The 21,807-nt window shown below is 37.1% G+C and overlaps 2 protein-coding genes and 1 pseudogene across 2 annotated transcripts; 1 reads left to right on the forward strand and 2 right to left on the reverse strand.

Moving 5' to 3' along the window:
* The window catches only part of LOC111888348 (lysine-specific demethylase JMJ29-like), a 65,133-nt pseudogene extending 56,254 nt beyond the window's left edge, over positions 1–8,879 (forward strand).
* A 4,517-nt stretch (positions 8,880–13,396) lies between these two features.
* On the reverse strand, positions 13,397–15,526 carry LOC128132624 (alanine aminotransferase 2, mitochondrial-like; the record flags this gene model as incomplete). Its single annotated transcript, XM_052769298.1, has 11 exons — positions 13,397–13,585; positions 13,661–13,890; positions 13,965–14,079; positions 14,165–14,239; positions 14,324–14,461; positions 14,553–14,663; positions 14,743–14,847; positions 14,928–15,006; positions 15,083–15,210; positions 15,307–15,357; positions 15,467–15,526. Coding segments are annotated over 11 exons (1,209 nt in total), but the record flags the coding sequence as incomplete, so codon positions are not given.
* A 2,838-nt stretch (positions 15,527–18,364) lies between these two features.
* LOC111888385 (glutathione S-transferase U17) lies at positions 18,365–21,231 on the reverse strand. The gene is made up of 2 exons (XM_023884572.3): positions 20,866–21,231; positions 18,365–19,002 (listed from the first exon to the last, which is right to left on the reverse strand). The coding sequence occupies exons 1-2, from the start codon at positions 21,205–21,207 to the stop codon at positions 18,631–18,633; spliced, it is 714 nt and encodes a 237-aa protein (XP_023740340.1). The 5' UTR covers positions 21,208–21,231; the 3' UTR covers positions 18,365–18,630.
* Between the last annotated feature and the right edge of the window lie 576 nt (positions 21,232–21,807).

The following is a 21,807-nucleotide window of genomic DNA, read 5'->3' on the forward strand; positions in this document are numbered from 1 at the left end:
ATAATTGCAGCCCTAGCCGAGTTAAGGGAGCAACAAGCCGCTTTTGATCGGCGCCTAATGGAATCGAAGCAATCAGATGCGGAGTCAAGCTCCAAGCGCAACCTACGTCGCAAATAGTGCCTGCCAGGATTTCAAATTTTGTTATAAATTAGGACTTCGGATAAGAATGTTCTTTTCGTTAAAACTTTCTGTAATCGGAGACCTTTAGAAAGGTCAAAAAGTTTTGTCTAAACTCGGATGTAACACAACTATATGTTTTATATATATAGGGCATACCCCCCCCCCCCCTTTTCTGATTTTAAATATGTGTATTCCGTTCAACTCATAAGTGCATCCATTCAAACGTTATTAATAAATCAAGCTCAAAACCCATTGTTGATCAAACCAAATTCTTAATCTATTTAAGGCAGTTAACTCAATATCATTCAACTCACAACCACCAAAACTCATAATATCTCATTTTTTTTCTTTTGACAGAGCAATGCCTCCTCGTAGATCAGCACGTACCAACGCAACCCCACCACCACCTCCACCACTAACTTATGATCCGGCAATGGTCCAGGCTGCTATCACAGCAGCAGTAGCAGCAGCCCTCTCTCAGATAAACTCCAATGCCAATGGAGGTACAGGAAGCAGCACGAATCATCCCAATCGTGGCACCGGCCAGGGCCATGTTAGAGAGTGTACTTACAAGGAGTTCTCCAACTCGAAGCCAAAGACTTTTAATGGCAGTGGCGGAGTCATTGCACTAATGCAATGGTTCGAAAAGACCGAAACGGTCTTCGAGATCTGCTCGTGCCAAGAAACAAGCAAGGTTAAGTTCGCTGCTTGCACCTTCATAGATCGAGCCCTCACTTGGTGGAAAAGCCATGTGAACTCAGTGACGCTCACTGTCGCTAACGCCATGAGTTGGGAAGAACTGAAGGTACTACTACTGGAAGAATACTGCCCAAGGGGTGAAGTGCAAAAGCTTGAGCAGGAGCTCTGGAATTTGAAAATGGTCGGGTCTGACCTAGTCGCTTACACAGCTAGGTTCAACGATCTCGCTGCTTTGTGCCCTACCATGGTCAACCCAGAATCAAAGAAGGTCGAAAGGTACATTTGGGGGTTGTCACCCCAGATTCAAGGGCATGTCCTAGCCTCCAACCCTATCACCTACAACAGCGCTAAACGCCTGGCGCAACGACTCATCGATCACGGAGCGAAACAGAGTACCATCACAACAGCCGCAAATCCACCTAGGGAGGCTCAGGGACAGAGTAGGCCTTGGAACAAGAGGAGGGGACAAACCCTCCAGGAGAACCCCAAGAAACAACAAGTGATAGCGACCCACGCTATTACTGTACCTACCAACTCTGCCCCCACAAGTTCATACAATGGAAAGCTACCGAAATGTAACCAGTGCAACTTCCACCACCGCGGTCTCTGTCATGACCTTCAATGCACCAGGTGCAATAAGAAGGGTCATACAGCCCGCTATTGCAAGGAGCCAACCCAACAATCCGCCCCCACTGCTAATACCGGAGTAAGCCGTGCTTGCTTTGAGTGCGGGAGCACAGGGCACTACCGCAAAGACTGCCCGAAGGCAAACAACAGGAATACCGGCGGAAGAGGCCGAGTTTTCGCAATGGGACAAGATGAAGCCATTGCGGACCCTACTGTTGTTACGGGTACGTTTCTTCTCAATAACTCGTATGCATGCATTTTGTTTGATAGTGGAGCGGAAAGGAGTTTTGTGAGTCACGACTTTAAAAGCATGCTAAAGCCAATACCACAATCATTAAGTGAACCGTTCATAGTAGAAATGGCCAACGGGAAAACCGAAGGCACTAATGAGATATACTTAAACTGCACCCTAACTCTAAACGATAATCTCTTTCAAATCAACCTCATGCCAGTCTCGATTAAGAGTTTCGATGTCATCATTGGCATGGATTGGCTGAGTTCACATCGTGCGGACATTCTATGTTACGAGAAGGCCGTTCGCCTTAATCTGCCAACCGGCGAAACCTTCCTTGTCTTGGGCGACAAACCTAGTACCACTCTTAGAATCATCTCAAGTATCCAAGCTCAGAAGCACTTACGAAAGGAGTGTCACGCATTTCTTGCACATGTTGTAGACGTGAAACGCGAAGTCCGGGACATCAAGGATGTGCCCGACGTTTGCGATTTTCCCGATGTGTTTCCCGAGGACCTTCCAGGGATACCACCCGTAAGACAAGTCGAATTCAGAATCGATCTGATTCCCGGAGCTACCCCAGTAGCCAAAGCACCCTATCGATTAGCCCCGGCAGAGATGCAGGAGCTATCCAGTCAACTGAATGAACTACTGGGAAAAGGATTCATCAGACCGAGCTTCTCACCTTGGGGAGCACCCGTGTTGTTTGTGAAAAAGAAAGATGGATCGTTCAGAATGTGCATCGACTACAGAGAACTCAACAAACTGACGGTCAAGAATCGTTATCCTCTACCGCGCATAGATGATCTATTCGACCAACTGCAAGGGGCGAACTATTTTTCTAAGATTGATCTGAGATCCGGGTATCACCAGTTACGAGTGCTAGAGGAGGATGTGCCGAAGACCGCCTTCCGAACTCGTTACGGACATTACGAATTCGTGGTGATGCCATTCGGATTGACCAATGCGCCCGCAGTCTTCATGGATCTGATGAATAGAGTATGCCGACCTTACTTGGATCAGTTCGTCATCGTTTTCATTGACGACATCCTGATCTACTCCCGAAGTAAGAAAGAGCATGGCGATCATCTGCGACAAGTTCTAGGGATATTACGAAAAGAGAAACTTTATGCGAAGTTCTCGAAATGTGAATTTTGGATCCGAAGAGTCGAATTCTTAGGACACGTGGTAAGCGAAGAGGGAATCCACGTGGACCCAGCCAAAATTAAGGCCATTGAGAACTGGTCAGCACCGAAGACTCCTACAGAAATTCGTCAATTTCTAGGTCTCGCTGGCTACTACCGCAGGTTCATTCAGAACTTCTCACGAATAGCGAAACCTCTTACAACCCTAACCCAGAAAGGTGTGGCCTTTGACTGGGAAGAGAAACAAGAAAGAGCGTTCCAAACGCTCAAACGAGCCTTGTGCACCGCACCAATACTATCCCTTCCCGAAGGAATAGAAGACTTCGTAGTTTATTGCGATGCATCAAACCAAGGACTCGGATGTGTTCTGATGCAGCGAGGTAAGGTCATCGCCTACGCCTCGAGACAGTTGAAAACACATGAGGTTAACTACACGACCCACGATCTTGAGCTAGGAGCAGTAGTGTTTGCTCTGAAGATCTGGAGACATTACTTGTATGGAACGAAGAGCACTATCTTTACCGACCACAAGAGCTTACAACACATTTTCGATCAGAAGGAGCTCAACATGTGACAACGGCGATGGGTCGAGCTACTCAGTGATTACGAATGCGATATTCGTTATCATCCGGGTAAAGCCAACGTAGTAGCAGACGCCCTAAGTCGGAAGGAATATTCTGGTCGCAAAGTCAAGTCATTAGCTATGTCGATCCATTCGCACCTATCAACGCAAGTCAAGGAAGCTCAATTAGAGGCCTTGAAACCCGAAAACGTGGCAGGTGAGGCCCTTAGGGGAATGGACAAGAACTTGGAAATCAAGAGTGACGGAGCACGCTACCTCATGAACCGGATCTGGACACCAAAGTTTGGGGGATTCAGAGAGGTAGTTATGAGCGAGGCACACAGGACCCCATACTCCGTACACCCAGGGTCAGACAAGATGTATCTAGATCTCAAGCAACTCTACTGGTGGCCAAACATGAAAGCGGAGATCGCTACGTATGTGGGCAAGTGTTTAACTTGCGCCAAAATAAAAATAGAACACCAAAAACCCTCAGGCCTACTCCAACAACCTGAAATACCTGAGTGGAAATGGGAGCAGATTTCCATGGACTTCATAACCAAACTGCCCAAAACTCAGAGTGGCCAAGATACTATTTGGGTAATCGTCGACAGATTAACCAAGTCAGCCCATTTCTTACCTATCAAGGAAACCGATAGGATGGAAAAACTATCAAGAACCTACATCCGGGAGATCGTACGACTTCATGGAGTACCAATGTCCATCATCTCAGATAGAGACAGCAGGTTCACTTCCAGATTTTGGCAATCACTGCAAAAATCCATGGGAACAAGGTTGGACATGAGTACAGCATACCACCCTCAAACTGACGGACAGAGTGAGAGGACGATCCAAACCTTGGAAGACATGTTGCGAGCATGTGTAATCGACTTTGGCAAGGCATGGGATATTCACTTGCCTTTGGTCGAGTTCTCTTATAACAATAGTTATCATACTAGTATCAAGACCGCTCCATTCGAAGCCCTTTACGGCCGTAAGTGCAGATCACCCCTGTGCTGGACGGAAGTGGGCGACACCCAATTGGCAAAAGGTCTAGTCACTAAAAGCACCCTTACTGGTCCAGAGATCATCAGAGAAACTACCGAAAAGATCGTGCAAATACGAGAACGACTGAAGTCCTCAAGGGATAGGCAAAAGAGCTATGCCGACAGGAGACGTAAACCCTTGGAATTCCAGATTGGCGACCGTGTGCTACTGAAGGTCTCACCCTGGAAGGGCGTGATACGCTTTGGGAAGCGTGGAAAGCTAAATCCCAGGTACATTGGACCCTTCGAAATCATTTCGAGAGTTGGCCCAGCGGCTTACAAACTCCAACTTCCAATCGAGCTTAACAAAGTGCATCCAGTATTCCACGTGTCGAACCTGAAAAAGTGTTTGTCCGACGAAACACTTGTAATTCCACTCGATGAAATCGCGTTAAACGAAAATCTTAACTTTGTGGAAGAACCCGTCGAGATCATGGATAGGGAAGTTAAAAGGACCAAGCAGAGTCGCATTCCAATAGTAAAAGTTCGATGGAATGCTAAGAGAGGACCCGAATTCACATGGGAACGGGAAGACCAAATGCTACAGAAGTATCCGCATCTCTTCCTCAGCCCCTAAAACTCTTGCCTTGTATTAAATTTTGGGACGAAATTCCCTCTAACGGGGGGATGATGTAACAACCCGTTATTTCCGGGCATTATAAACCGAGTCTTGTAACCCCTTTTGAATGTAATGGGAATATCATCGATAAATGAATTATTCAAAAGCTCTGATTTGGAGTACGCTATGTAGTAGATATCGTCTTAAAGGTTCCAAATATATAAAGAACACTAAAATCTGAGTTATGGCGAAGAAGCTATGACCATTCTAAGATTTCTGTCAAAACCGACAACACCGATCAAACGGAAAATGCAAAGTTTCAATACGATAACATTTAGCCTTAGGTATCTAAATGAAAGTCATAGATAACATTAAACTGTGAGGGTACACAAAAAGAACGTCCAAATCTGACTTCGCATGAGGAAGTTATGATTTTTCAAAGAAATTCCTTAAAAACGATTAGTTATAAAATAAATAATAAAAATAATTTTGGAATTTGCCAACGGAGTCTAAACGAAAGTTGTAGATCGTAGTCTCACCTACGCGTGGATATAAAGACCATCGAAAACGGAGTTCGTATGAAGAAGATATGGATTTTTGAAGTTTATTAAATAAATTAATTATTTATTTAATTCAAAATTCGGATATTATCCGAAGGGGAGTCAGCATCCTTCTCCGAAGTACGCGCTGCGTACTCCTGTACGCCCCGCGTAACCGAGAGGATTGGCCTCGGATCGTCCACGTCGCCATATCCGAGGAATCCGACCCATCCGACCCGTCCGACCCGTCCGATCCGACGTCCCATCCGACCCGGCGTCCCATCCGACCCACCTCCCCAGCAACCCGTCCCATCCGACCCGAGAACCCAACAACCCGTCCCATCCGAACCGAGGCAGTCGAGGCTTCGGTCATGCATGACGTACGCGTACGCAGCGCGTACGAGCGTACGCCCCGCGTACCGAGGCAGACCAGCATTACTATAAATAGGATGCGAGGGTTTCCAAGAAAAGGGCTCATTTCTTCTCTCTCTCTCTCTCAGCCTTGCCTCGTTTTACGTGTCCGCTCAAACCCGAAGCTCTGGTCTTTTTGCTCAAATCCTGAGGGTCGATTCTACTCCCGAGATTCCCGAGAATCCCGAGAAAAATCAGTTTCCCTAGACGAAACTCTGCCCGGTTTTCCACCTCGCAATCTTCAAACTATCAAGTGAGTTCATATCCCCTTTGAACACTCTTTAAATACATTTTAAATGTTTTATACTCTTTTTGGGGAGGAATACAAGTAAACACATGACTAAAATCGTGTGAAACATTAACCTTTTGATATACTTTTCATACTGTTGTTTTAACTATCTTGTGAAGTTATTATGATACAAAACCCCTCACAACACAGCTTTACCCTCTTTGGGATATAATATGTTTATAAATAGAAATATGTTTTATTTATACGTTTACATACAAACACATCATATCAAGGGTAACATTCTTTACTAAGTCATTTCATGCATTCAAAGAACTTATGATTTATGCTTTGTCAAACATTGTGAAAGAGGTTAAACTTTGCATACAAACTACTACCTTATTACAGACTTAGTTGAGAATCCATGAGTCGTGTATATCTTTAAACGTTACTTTCTTTATTAGAAAATAATGCTACAAGTCCTGTCTATAACCAGAGTCTCCCGTTCGGAGAACGTGTCAAATGTGTATAGATCTATACGGGAAGTCATGATCCCGCGCCCTGACTGTTAGCTACAGTCCGTCTTTTGGGGTGACAGTTGTCATAACGCTACGACGCCTGAAGAACGTCGCTACAGGCATATTATGTTTAGTATGGTTATAAAACTCATCGGATATACAATTATTATGGTATTATGCTTTTATGAACAAGTAGTCATTAAAACTATTCTTCATCTAATAAGTGCGATTTTCGTATAGCTTTACTATGTAAAACTATGACACGACTTACAAGCACGTCGCTTGCTTGCGATTTTCGGTCTTAAAGACTGCCAGTTATGTCAGGAAAATAAGGGTTTTTCCTGTATACAAACCAAACAACTAATAGGAAAATAAGGGATTTTCTCGGTACAATTAGTTGCAATTTACATCACGAACATTCATATGCATTTCATACTTTTATAGGAAAATAAGGGTTTTTCTGGAAAACATGCAAACACTTTCGAATGGCATACATCTTCTCAAAACACCACTTATGAATTCACCAACTTAAATGTTGACACTTTTTCTTTGAAATAACTTGTATTCACAGGAAACCGCTAGCCAGGTAGCAACTACTTCTGAAGACTAACGCACTGGCGTTAGTAACATATTTTGGATCACCATTTTATATTTGATTTCTTTTGCAAATATGTAACATCTACAATCATGTAAACTTTTCAAACATATTTATATTATGGTGGTGTGTACTTTCCTTTCTATGAACTGTTATGATACTGAATATGACGTCCTCCGCCCCCGAACGATTCCGCCGTTCTGGTTTGGGGGTGTGACATAACCTCGAATGGTACACCACAAGATCTTTGAAGGAGCATGGAAGTGAATGGGACCATGAGACGGATTGGTGTTCATACGTTTACCGAGATAACGAAGGTATTTCATTTTCTAAGGTACAAGACCACCGGAGAAGCAAATCTCTTCAGTGCACACGACGGTGACCCGTTGGCCATTGAGAAGATCCTTTGCCAAAATAGACAACAATTGACCGAGCATATGGTGGCGAGCGCCCACCACTACCTCCTTTGCTCAAATACCTGATCCAAGTCACCTTCCAAGATTCAGCTTATGTCGTCGGAGTAGCTGGATGGGCCACCGGACTGAAACTCGACAGCGACTCCGTCAGAACCGAATACAACACTCACCGCAACATCGGAATCGCACTTTTTGCCGTAGGAACGATTCAGATATGCAAAAATCGATCACATTTTTCATAATTTCTTGTCGATCTTGTGTAACAATTGAAACTGATGTTAACAATTTTTCAGGCGTTTGCTCTGCTTCTGAGGCCAAAACCAGAGAACAAATACACACCCCTAATTTGATTTTACTTCCACTCACTGCTAAAAATCATTTTCATGTTTGGTTTATACAAATCTTGTAGGAAATGAAGAAAATTTTGATTCGATTCAAAGGGAAAGGGTACGATCAAGGCATATATTTTTGTACTCTCTCTCTCTCTCTCCAACTCTGTGTATGTGTATTTGCAGTTGTTGGACAGCTTGTTGGTCAACTCGATAAGTTACATGGATGCTATGTGGTTGGAAGCGCCGGAACAACCCAGAAAGTACATATTACATGTTTCTTATTTACTTAATGAGCTTAATGATTAAACATTTAATATGGACATATACATGGCTGATGACGGCTTTTTTTTACTTAACCTGAAGTAATTCCTTATCTTTTTCTTACTGTTGAACTTGTTGTTTGTAGGCTGACTATCAAATTTTCTGTAAATTATTTCCTTATCTACCCAAGAAGTTGCAAGTGCAACCAAGGATGGACAGCCAGAAGTTCTGATGCTTAGCCTAGAGACAAATTCAAACGTGATAGTCTTTACATAGACAAGCAGTGGAAATTAAGAAACTTCAATCATAAAAAAGTTTCAAGGAAAAGTGGTATGTACAAAAGTTCTTTTTTCATTAACTCAGAATGTAAAGTATTGCTTTAATGATCTTATGAAATGCATATTGTATTGCTTTTGTATAGGTGGTTCTTTAAGGGGACAGGGATGGAAATATGGATCAGGGTTTGTGGATGGAATATTTCCAGTGTTGAGTCCTGATGCACAACAGATTTTAAACTTCATGAAAAAGGAAACTGATGTGAACAAGGGATGGGATGCTCTTAGTAGTCTTCCTCCCACTCATACTACATAGGATGATATCATCAGTGTTGTTGTTCAATTTCTTCTCAATAAAAGATTGGATCCAATCATATTAGTAAGAACCATTTTGTTGTCTTTGTATTACATTTATGACATATTGGTTTGATCATTTGTCAACATCTACTCTCATTACAAATGTGTGATCATTTGACAAAGATGTTGATAATTTTAGGGTATAAATATTTTTCGGTTTCCAAATCGTATTCCACTGTTGTCAAATTATTATGTTTTCAAAATACAAAGTTCTAATAAGTTAAAATTTGAAAATACAATGTGTTAATAGAATAATAATCAAAATTAAAATTTTGATTAACTTTTGATTATTATCTTATTAATACATTAATTAGATTTTGCATAGAGGAAAGAAAATTAAATATATAATTAATAAATGGTAGCTACAATCAAATATTTTTATATTTTCAAAATTTAATGTCTTAATAAAAAAAAATAAGAAAAAAATATCTTGATAGGTTCGTTTTTTAAAGTAGTGTTGTAGTTGTTTAGATTTTCAAATTAAACCTAAATAGAAAAAAAAAATTATATGTCTATCTATGTTAGATTTTCAAAAATATAATGTATTAATAAGATAATCCAAATTTTGATTTTTCTAAGAATTTGAAACAATTATGTGGCTACCGATTACACCACTTTATCACATTTTAATTATATTTTATGTAAAGCAAAACCGATGAATTTAGAGAATTATAATTATTTGAACACGAAATTCAAACATTTATGATAGTCATAATCCAAAACTTACATCGTATATTAAAGTCTCAAAACCGTTGTGTTTATTGTGGAGCAAAGCGACTACAATATGAATTCCCTACCTTTTGTTGCATGAGTGGGAAGACAAAACTGGCATACCTCCCTATTCCCACAGAATTGCACCAACTCTTCATAAGGCAAGAGAAGCTAGAAGAAAGCTTCAGGTACAATATAAGGGCGTATAACTCAAACTTTTCTTTCGCATCAATGGGTATAAAGGTGGATGAAGAATTGGACAATATGACTTCTGGAGTTTGCACTTTTTGTGCGCACGGAATACTCTATCATAATATCGATCAGTTAATTTCAAGGGATGGAAAATTGAGGTATTTACAGTTGTATTTTTATGATGGTGAAGCTGAAATATCACAGAGATCCTTTCGGAAGAATGTTGATAGAAGAATCATTCAAAAACTAACACTGTAACAACGTAAATTTTCAAACAAAATTTTCCTTTTTAATTATAATAAAAACAAATATCACATGTCTCAAAACACCAATTATCCATCGACAATATAGTTTTCAAAAGTATTTATCACAATCCAGGATCCATAAAACATATAACTCCGACTCGGTGGGTGTGTGTACAATCAAGCCGGTGCGCTCCCGCGATCCCCAGATGTACTTGAAACACATAACACATAACACGGTAAGCATAAAGCTTAGTAAGTTCCCCAAAATACCACGTACAAATAATTAGCCACTCGAGGCTATAGCTCTGGAAGACCCTCTGGTCGATGTGTCTCAGTGGGACCCTCCAGTCCCACAGCTCATTGGACCCTCTGGTCCGGTCTGATTGAGAACCCTCCGGCCTCATAGTTCGTTGGACCCTCCGGTCCGGTCTAAGCAACAAATAATATAGCATACAATACATATCACACAAGCATGAATAACTCCAACAAGCACATAAGACCCTCTGGTCACACATAGTTATCACTCTAGGTAAAGTATAGTGAGAAGACTCACCTCGAAGTAAGCAAGCTAGTACACCTCGTACACGAATCACCGAAACAGCCTCCGCCTAATACATATGGTGATTATCTCTATTTAGACCAGTTATTCTAATAAGCTCCTACTAACCCCTCTCTAACTCTTGGTAAGGGTAAAAGACTATTCTACCCCTCCATGGTCTCCATTACTCATAGTTGGTCTAAACTCCAAAAGTCAACGGAAGTCAACTTGAGTCAACAGTCCATGTTGGCTCAACTCGTCGAGTGCACCGGGAGCATTTGTCAAGTCCCCTCGTTCCCTTAGAGGCCTTATGAAAACAAACTCTACTCGCTAAGTTGACCCGTCTGCTCGTCGAGTTACAGCGTATTCAGACTTTATCGAGAAAACCCTAATCGAATCGTCGAGTCTGCACATGGACTCGGCAAGTCCATCCAGTCCATACTCCCATTCAGACGTTTTTGGGTAGATTTATCACTCCAAACACTAGATCTAGACTCTCTAGGCTTGAATGTCACGTAAAGCTTCGATCTTCACTTTCATGCATGGCATATATGCTCCATAACGCCATTACAAGCCCCAAGAAACGTTAAATGCACATGAGCTTGCCTCCAACTCAATAAATCTCGAATCTTAGGACTCTCAAGACCTTCTCTAGTCCATATCTGAGGTTCTAACCTCAACCATGTTCAAATAACTCAAAGGAACAAGATGATTTGGGAGAAAACCCTAGAAACTCCCCAAAATAAGATTCCCAAATCGTTTTCTGAATACTATTGTTTTATTCCTAAGATCATTCACTTTGAGTAATATTATTAGCATATTTTAAGATCTTAAGCATTCACCATACTTACTAATTTGGTTACAAAATTAGTTTATCAATTTTTTGACTAAAACCATAAAATATATACATTCTAACAAAAGTAAAATGAAAGAAAATTTGAAAGTATAATGTTACAAGTGATAACCAAAATAACCATGATTGGATTTACACTGCTAGAAAAAAAGCCTTTTACGACGCTCATTGCGCGTCGTAAAAGGCTCAGACGACGCGCAAATGCGCGTCAAGGAAGGCCCTGTCATAAAGAGAGACGACGCGCTTTTGCGCGTCGTCTATAGACGACGCGCATTTACGACGCTCATTTACGACGCACAATTACGACGCGCGTTTACGACACGCAATGCGTATCAAGGAAGGCCCTGTCATAAAGGAAGACGACACGCATTCGCGTGTCGTAACCTTATGACGCGCGTGTTAATGACACGCAATGCGTATCAAGAAAGGCCATGTCATAAATGAAGATGACACACATTTTTGCGTATCATAATTTTAAATGTTTAAAAAAAATATTATTTATAAATTTACTTATTTTCAAATTAAATTTGTATTTAATGTTTCATAATAGAAAATAAAATATCATATACAAAAAATAGAATCCATTGCATAAATTTAATGTCATACAAATAATCGTTCCATGGAATGATAAAACAAATCAATAAAAGTTGTAACAAAAATTTACAAACTAACTAGATACAAGAAATATAAAAAAATATACCCTCAAATGTTTTTCAAAGTCTAATATCCATGTCAGCTCTTCAACTCACTTCTGCAACCATTGTTGGTTGTTGAGTTCACCCGACATCCTTGTTGGAAAAATCAGGGTTTCCTTCAACTTCTCTCACTTTGTCCACACCCTCAAGCCTCTTTACTGCAGCCTCATGAAACCTTAATCTCAATTCCAATCCTTGTATCTCATCTTCCCTTTGTTTTGCCCACAAATACCCCAACGGACCACAAATCAACTGCTGCACCTACAACAACGGAATTACGTGTTTCAACTTTCAACTATATAAGCAATAAGCAGAAAGACATTTGAATAAAGGGTAAAGGGTATAACTGTAAATTCCAACCATTCCCCATAAATAAAGGTACTGTTTTCTGATGCACCCCCTGATAAGTCCTTTGTACTGTATATATATATATATATATATATATATATATATATATATATATATATATATATATATATATATATATATATATAGGCAAGCAACTTTTTCATTATAGAAGAAGAAGAGGGTTGAGACTAGTAATACCTGGCTAGATCTAAATGGGCTTCTCTTGTCAAGACGTTCACACATCACACATGCATGGCTCAAATTTTATCTCCTGATAAATCATGAACACATAAATATGATTTCACAAACAAACAAACATGCAATGCAATGCAAGAACACTAGAAAACATACCTCATAGAGTTCGATTTCTTCATCCAAACTAAATCCAGCCCTCTCATTTAATTTTTATGTAATTTCAGTTGGTTTACCAGAACTCTTGACAAAAAACCTACCAACATATCTCCAAAAATAATATAACATATGATATGATTACACAATAACCCCATCCCATTAGGCTACTGAAAGATATAACTAACTTGTTGAAAGTACCTGAGTTCTTCCTTCACGGGATCATAAAGCTTGAAGAAAATAAGTATATCATCCTTGCTTTTCTCAGGTGGTGGAAGAGGATGCAGCAAATCCTGAAAACAATGTTCGGTTCTTAATCGGGAGAATTAGGAAATTCAAAGGTACCGGACCGGCCGGAGTGAATATCAAATCCAATGCAAATACAAACTGTTCTACATTTATACTATACATGATATTATAATATATATATATATATATATATATATATATATATATATATATATATATATATATATATATATATATATATATATATATATGATACCTACAACTCTGTAATAAAAAAAGATGCAACAAACAAGAAAACAGAAATAGAAACAAAATTCAGAAACTATTCTGCATGGCTATATTATGTAAGGGCATGTTTCTTTCTTTTTCTTAAAGTATTGTTTTGAATGGATAAGTGATGTTTCTTTGGAATAACTGATATAGAGTAGACAAAGAATGTTTATTACATGTCACACCCTCTAAGCTGTTGAATGCATCTTCCAATTTCTATAAAAAAAATAATTATTCAAAACCAGTTTAAATGTAAGTATGTTGCGATCATGAAAAAAAAAATAGACTAACCTTAGCGCGTCTAGCCAATGATTTCAAGATTCCATCTCTCTCACTAAAATAGGAATCATAAGATTCATCTCCAACTTTTGGGGGACTCATGACAAGACTTGCAAGAATTTGACCAGAAATATTGGAGCAAAGATTCACAGATGCCAACTTGTAAAATTGTTGTCTAACTTCAGTACTAAAACCAGTTACCTCCATGTAACCACCTCTTTTCCCACATTCACCATGATACCCTTTTTTTTAAAAAAAAACTCTTATATAAACTCAACAATTTGAATTTTATGTTATTTCATTTATTTATATATACCTTTAGATACCGATTGAAAAGAAACCAAGGGGATATCACCATATCCCATTGAACGACAGATTTTCTTGAATGAGTTAAATTTCTTGTCAGCTGCATATATATTCTCTTGGTATACCTGCAAAAGTTGGTTTACGAAAATGTCCAATTTACCCTTTTCAACTTGCGTAATAACATATGGAAGAGATTTTTATTTTTTTTACCTCGTCTGCTAAAAGAACCAAACCTTCTTTCTTGCAAAATTCCACAATTTGTCGTTGGTTTTCTTCAGCAAGAACCTATGAAGTATCAACAAGAGTGAAAAGTAATTTTACCATTTTTACTAAAAATGGTTTAAATAGAATGCATTTTTATTTTTTTACCTGCCCGGTTGGGTTGCCCGGATTAATTGCAACCAATGCCCGAACAGTAATACCCTTTTGTCGGGCAGCTTCTAACTGTTTCTTGAGTTCAGACACCTCAAGTCCCCACCCTGTTGCTTCATCAAGATAATAACGAACCTGAAAAAATCAATAATATTTATTTTACTATATTTCTTTTAGATATTAAAAAATGTCTTATTTTGAAATAAAAAAAAAAAGAAATACATACTAGAGTGCCACCATGAAGGGCAATAGAAGCAGAGTAAAGAGGATACTGAGGAATGGGACATAAGATTCCATCCTTTTCTGATCTTATAAGTAACTGCATCATCATATGGACCTGAAATGAAAGATTTAATAAAGCCGATTCGTTTGACATGAAAATGGTTAGTTTAAGAGCATGAAAAAGTCGATTTTACCCCTGGACTTGCACCATCTGTCAAGAAGATATCATTTGGATCAGCAGGGTAACCATCACGAGCTTTAATTCCAGCAGCAATGGTGTCACGCAATCCCTTAATACCCTGATTCCATTACAAAAAATTAAAAAAATTTCTCCACTTTCAGGTTATAATTTATTATTTATGTGCAGAAATTAAGTTACCTGACTGTGACTATATGCACCAGTAGCTCTTCCAGGCATTTGATCCAAGACCATTATTGCTCTTGCTATGGAATCCGAACTGGAATAAGTCAAAGGTAATTAAGTAAAGATATTTGTTAAGCTACTTCTTAAGAAAAGCTATCATTAATCCATACCTAAACAAACCATTTGTTTCCCTCTTGTCTAATAAGGAAGGATTGTCACATAATGCAAGAACCTCTCGAAAGAAAGTTATAGGTTTTTGACCAAGAGCTTGTGGATTTCCAATATTACAGTAAAGAATCTGCCAGATTTGAAACAATCACTTGCAATAGAATGTGTATTAATTTTTCATTGTGATTATAAACATCATAAGAGATGGCGTGTGAGAAAGTGATACCTCATTAAAAGGTTTGGAACCTGGATTTGTTTGCAAGTCTTGCTGTAATTTCTGTGATAGAATTCAAAATCGAGTCTCAATATCTCCATTAATGATAGCTGTGGATATGTGCTTTAATGCATAAATTTGATTCTCTAGAAAACATGATTTGTTTTATTACCTGAGCTATAGAGACAATCTCACCACGAACAGCATATTCACATTCTAATACCTGGAAATGGAGAAATGTAATAGGTTAACAATGTACTAAATCATAACCATCCTCTGTAAAAAAGTTAGAAATAGATATAGTAGATATATAATTGAAACCCTCCCTGACTAGAAAAATTACCTTTCCATGCCCTAAAATGATTGAAAATGATAGTGGAGCGAGTACTCTATGACTACATTCATAATTATCACAGAAGATTGAGGTATCCATAAAATATGAAACAGAAAAATCATTTTTTACAGAACACTCGCCAATCAGATGACGAATCTAACAAACATAGGATGGAGAAGTGTGGTGAACCAGAGAGAAGACGAATGGGTGGTGGGTGCCTGGGTAGTTGTCGAGCAGTATGGGGTAGAGAGAGAGAGAGAGAGAGAGAGAGAGAGAGAGAGTGAGAGAGAGAGAGATACTTGTAGATTAAGACCATGGCGGATGAGGCATTTTATCAAACATGTTGCGTGCATCATCGATTCTTCCCCATTTACTGTATAAGTCGATTTCTCGATTTCTATTTCTCTTTCTCCCATTCCAGTCTCCGACTTTCTGTTGCTGTGATAGAGAGTTTCCTTCCGTCAGTGGGATTTGAGTAGTGCCACCACTCCTCCGAAGGCTCTGAGTTTTCTCAGTCTAGGTCACTAGACCTAATGTTGCTGGCAAGGGCAGGCGAGGTGAGATTGCCGAAGATGAGGGGCTCCATCGGCTGGGTGACGCTGGAAAGCGTTGGACGGTGGGGCGGGGCTAGATGGAGGTCAGAGGTGGGAGGCGCCAACACCAAGAGAAACGTCGGAGGTGAGAGAAGTTGTCGACGTTGAGAACCGAGAAGAAGAGAAAGGGTTTGTCGAAGTGAGAAGGAGAGAAAGGGAAGTTGAAGAGAGAATGAGCAGTACACGAGGGCATAATCGGGGCAAGTTCTTGATAAAAAAGCCCTAGCTACTAGGGAAATTAAAGTGGAGGGAGAAAAAAAAGGAAGGCGGGATTTTAAGTTTTTGGGATTTCATTTTCCCCGGATGGAACGCGCGCGTTCTATTAAAATTTATAAAGCGACGGTCGTAGACGACACGCAGGTGCCCTCCGTGTTTTTATTTTTTTTTGTTTAGACACTAATTTTAGGGCACGCAAAAATGCGCGTCTGAAATCCTTTAAATTTTGGAAGAGATGACATTATTTTTTAGACACTCACCTTTGCGTATCATAAATAACTGCGTGTCATGGTTCGCGCGTCGTAAAAGGCTATTTTTCTAGTAGTGTTATAAAGTATGATATTTTAAGAGAGAAAAAAATAACAAAAAATTACTTAACTTGTTAAATTTAAAAATGTTGGTGAATTGTTTTTCTAATTGTATTTACGTGTAATGGGATAAGTTGTTGAACAAAATCATTATTGATGAATATTAAACAACTAATGAATTGTTTAAGTTTATTCAATATTCAAAATAGACTGCCATTTAGGGGCGAAACCCCTAAATAAACGGGGGTCCGGGGGCAGCGCCCCTAGGAACGGGGTCCAAGGGGCAGAGCCCCTGACTGGGGTCGAAAATGCATCAAAAATGCTATATAAAAATGCATCAAAAATTCAAATTCTTGAAATTTGACCTAGTTTTTGGACTTCATCTGCACTCTAATTAAAACCCACTTTTATGACACTTTTTTACTGTTGGAAAACTGTTTTATGATAGTTTGGGTAGTTTTATGACAAAGAAAACTGTCTTGTGACAATTTTTAGACAAAGATGTTTATAATTTGTTTTATGTTATTCATTTTCTAGTACTCACAAATTTTATAACATCTAGCTCTCTGTTCTTGTTCTTTGATTCTAAGCATTATCTGTTTGAAGATTGAGAGTACCACCCAAATACTTTAATTTGAAAGTGATTACTGAATTCTTAGAATTTCCAAGTGCTTTTACCCCTAAATTTGTAATTAAGATTGAATTAATTTGTGATCATGGTAAGTGGCGATTCTGTGAAGGACATGACCACGCAAGTTTGATAAACTGAACAAGTTTGAAGGGCAACATTTTAGTGGATGGCAGAAAAATATGCACTTTCTTCTTACTCCTCTGAAAGTGGTGCATGTTCTAAGTACACCTATACTAGAATTTGTTAAAGATGAAACTTTGGAGGCAATAAGAAAAGGATCAAAGTGGAACAATGATGAAACTTTGGAAAGGCACTAAGTAGGAATTGAAAAAAAAAACGAACGTCTAAACATGATACATTTTCAAAATGTAAAGCCTTAATATTTAAAATAAAATAAAAGGTATAATCAAAGTGTTCTTAACAAGAAAAAGAGTTAACAGTACAATGTTTAAACACTCGTAATTTTGAAAAAAAAAGAACGAAAGAAAAAAACTATAAATGACAACCAATATCAAATTATTATGTTTTCAAAATACAAAGTTCTAATAAGTTAAAATTTGAAAATACAATGTGTTAATAGAATAATAATCAAAATTAAAATTTTGATTAACTTTTGATTATTATCTTATTAATACATTAATTAGATTTTGCATAGAGGAAAGAAAATTAAATATATAATTAACAAATGGTAGCTACAATCAAATATTTTTATATTTTCAAAATTTAATGTGTTAATAAAAAAAATAAAAAAAAAATATCTTGATAGGTTCGTTTTTTAAAGTAGTGTTGTAGTTGTTTAGATTTTCAAATTAAATCTAAATAGAAAAAAAAATTATATGTCTATCTATGTTAGATTTTCAAAAGTATAATGTATTAATAAGATAATTCAAATTTTGATTTTTCTAAGAATTTGAAACAATTATGTGGCTACCAATTACACCACTTTATCACATTTTAATTATATTTTATGTAAAGCAAAACCGATGAATTTAGAGAATTATAATTATTTAAACACGAAATTCAAACATTTACGATAGTCATAATCCAAAACTTACAATACCAAAGTAAGATTGTTGACATTTGTACCATAACGTGATGCATAGGTGAAACTAAAAGGAAATACAATGACCTTATATATAGTAGTATAATACTTAAATAAGAAATAAACATAAAATCCAGTTACAAACAAACACTTATTGATCTATGAATTTGAAGCATCAGATATAAGTTCACGAGTGTGTCCCTAATATAGCTTCAAACAACTCTTGGTTTTTTGTGTTCTTGAATCATCATATAGAAATTCATGAGTGTTTCCTCCCTTGGGATCACGTCTTTAATGTCTTCATGTGATGTCATACGTTCTGCCCATTCTACAAGATTTGGTGTCCTAATTCGATCGAATATCTTGAAATTGTAATGGTTCTCAACAAATCTTGTCCAACCTATGAAACTTCCAAAAACAACATCCAAATAGCCCACATCTTCTCCACCGAAATAAGACTTCCCATTACTAAACTTGATATGTGTTTTTTCTATCAAACTTGATTCTTCAATAATCTGCTTTATTATTGCTTCTTTTCCTTCTTTGTGAGGTGTACACCTCAGCTTTTCATATAAAGGTAAAACCTTCAAAGACGTTTTGGGCATATATATGTAAGTCAAGCAGATTATACATATAATATATTTTTACGATACCGTATTATAAGCAAACTTCAATTCAATGTTTAATATAAAAGCAACCCACAATTTTCGACATATTTATAGCTCCCATCTACTTTTTAAAGATGATTTATAAATATATCGAGTTCCAAACGATTTTTCAAAATCTTCTTTCAAGAAAACTCTTAGTTTTCTCCACTGTTGTAAAAATCTCGACTAGGTCCCGATTAATCTCCGATTAATCTCTAGGCGCTACTTGACCGATTAGAGAACGCCTACGATTAAACCCTACATACATAATGAGTTAAACATTATAAAATGATGAAATTTTAACATTTTGAAGAAATTTTATTTCAATGGAAACTATTTGAGGCATGATTAGTATTGTATTAATCATATTAACCTATTTTGTTATCATATTAGTGGTTTTTACGAACTTTGATATGATATTAGTCATATTTAATTTTTTAAAATTCAATAAATTAGCAATTAATGGTCCCCGATAAATCTCCGCCTAGCCGATTAATCCCTTGACCCTAGTCCACCATCTAGCTAACGTCGAGCGTTTTTTACAACCTTGGTTTTCTCTAAAACTCAGCCAATTAGTAAACCTAATTAATACTCTCTCTGTCCCAAAATTATAGTATATCTTTTTTTTTTGGATTGTCCCAAAATAATAGTCCATTTCCAAAAAAATAAATAACATTTTTTTTACCAAAATACCATTTATTATTACTTAACCAACTAAACATTTAATGGAACATTAAATGTAAAATAAGAATAAAACTGTTATTTTATTGTATAAAGTTAATAATAATTGATGCTTCCGTAATTTATATGTTATTTGTCTGTAGATAATAATTTTGGGACAGAACGAGTAAACCTTATACCATATTTGTAGAATTATGTTTGAAGATTGTCAGACACCAAAAAGTTGATGATGACAATTAGTTATGTAATTTGAATCTTTTATATGTGTAATTTTTCTATTTTTGCATCATTTTATACTTCCATTTGTTTCCTTTAATAGAATTCACATTTTATTTCACTTATAACGATAAAATAGAAAAAATAAACATTACTTTCTTAAAATATACATATAAAGTATATATTTTATTATTTTTTAGATATCAAATTTTATATAAAAATCTAGATAATTAAATTAAATGGAAAAGAATAATATTATATATTTGGTTGTATTGATGATAAATGGTTAAAAATTTGAGATCCATTGCTAAAATTAGTTGTGTAGGTGGGGCATTGTGAAAATATGGCATGTTTGGCATGCAACGTTTGAGAGATTCTGTCTTCTAGCTTTTAAGAAAACACTAGTAAAAAAAAATTCATTCAGCGACAGGAGCATTTAACTTTTAATCTAAACAAAACGCTCAAAAATCAAAAGCTACATGGAGTAGCTTTCGACAAAACTCTCCAAAATCAAACGCTACCCGCTAACCGTTAACTGTTACCCGCTACAAACTAGTTTTGCCCATGGTATTTTAGTAAGACATGATGTTCTTATGAGGTTGGTATAAACATATGTGGGTTGATCTAAGAATAATCCCATTATTTTAGATCTACAAAACTGTCATTTATCCTACATATCTTTTTTAGTATATTCAAGAACATGTTCAAAGTATAGAATTTAGTCACATTATTTTAGATCTACAAATCTATCATTTATCGGACAAATCTTTTTTATTATATTCAAGGACTCGTTAATATAACTATAAAAACTTCTAGAATTGTAGACATTTTTTAAGTACAATGTTTTTTTGTTATAATTTAAGGAATGTTTTGGAAAATGAAATCACCCAATCTACAACATACCTCGTTATCCATGTAATTGGCCCAAAATCGGATAATAGCTCGATCTAAAGGATCGGATGGGAGGAGTTTGTGGACATTGGGGTAGATGTCCTCTAAGTAATCGATTATGATAAGAGATTCACAAAGTGGTGGTTTGTTTGCTTGTAAAAGAACAGGGACCTTTTTTAGAACTGGGTTTGATGCCAAGAGGAGATCACTTTTGCGTGCAAGATTTTCCTCAATGAACTCGTATTTGATAGATTTAAGGTTGAGGACGAACTGAACCCTGTTGACATATGGGCTTGCAGCTGTGCCAAGAAGCATTATTTGATTACTTTCCTCCATTGAATTAGATTGATGCATACATGTAGAAGAAGCTACTATATTTATACAAAACAATAACCATGAATGCCCTTTAATGTTTAAGTAAATGACAACAGCTACCTCATATATGCAGACCTACCACTCCGTTTATCTTGGTGAAGCATAAGAAAGTTTGTATTGTAAAAAAAGTAAAAACTATCAAAAGGTATTTGTCAATTTAAGAAATAGTAAAAATGTAATTCGTATGAAAATAAGTCGCAAAATTAAAGAAAATATTGTATAAGTTACCAAATTAATACCATGGAAATTAATTTGTAAATGATTGTACAATCATTATTGGTAAAAGATCAATTTGAATGTCTCGTGTTAACCGGTAGCTTGATAAACAAGTTTGTCTTACATATGTGCACTTATTTGATTAAAGTATCAGACGACAAGTTGGGAACCAAGTTGTGCTTCATGAAGAGATGCCAAATGGATAGTTAATTAATATGTATGGGATGGAATAATGAATCAAATAAATGTTTATATATAAGACGGATGAGGCAATATTGTATAATAATTAAGTTGTTAACATGCACCGAATATCCAACCTTGTAAGTGTTGGTTTCTCTGACGACACTCTCTAAAAAGGAGTTG

Source organism: Lactuca sativa, chromosome 3, assembly GCF_002870075.4.
Source record: "Lactuca sativa cultivar Salinas chromosome 3, Lsat_Salinas_v11, whole genome shotgun sequence".
Taxonomy (NCBI): Eukaryota; Viridiplantae; Streptophyta; class Magnoliopsida; order Asterales; family Asteraceae; genus Lactuca; species Lactuca sativa.

What these genes read in the sequence shown, in the direction of transcription:
- LOC111888385 (XM_023884572.3), bottom strand. Translation starts at nt 21,207, where the DNA reads ATGCATCAATCTAATTCAATGGAGGAAAGTAATCAAATAATGCTTCTT. An exon ending in CCAATTACATGGATAACGAG is followed by an intron (nt 19,003 to 20,865) that starts GTATGTTGTAGA and finishes ACGTCTTTGAAG; the next exon opens with GTTTTACCTTTATATGAAAA.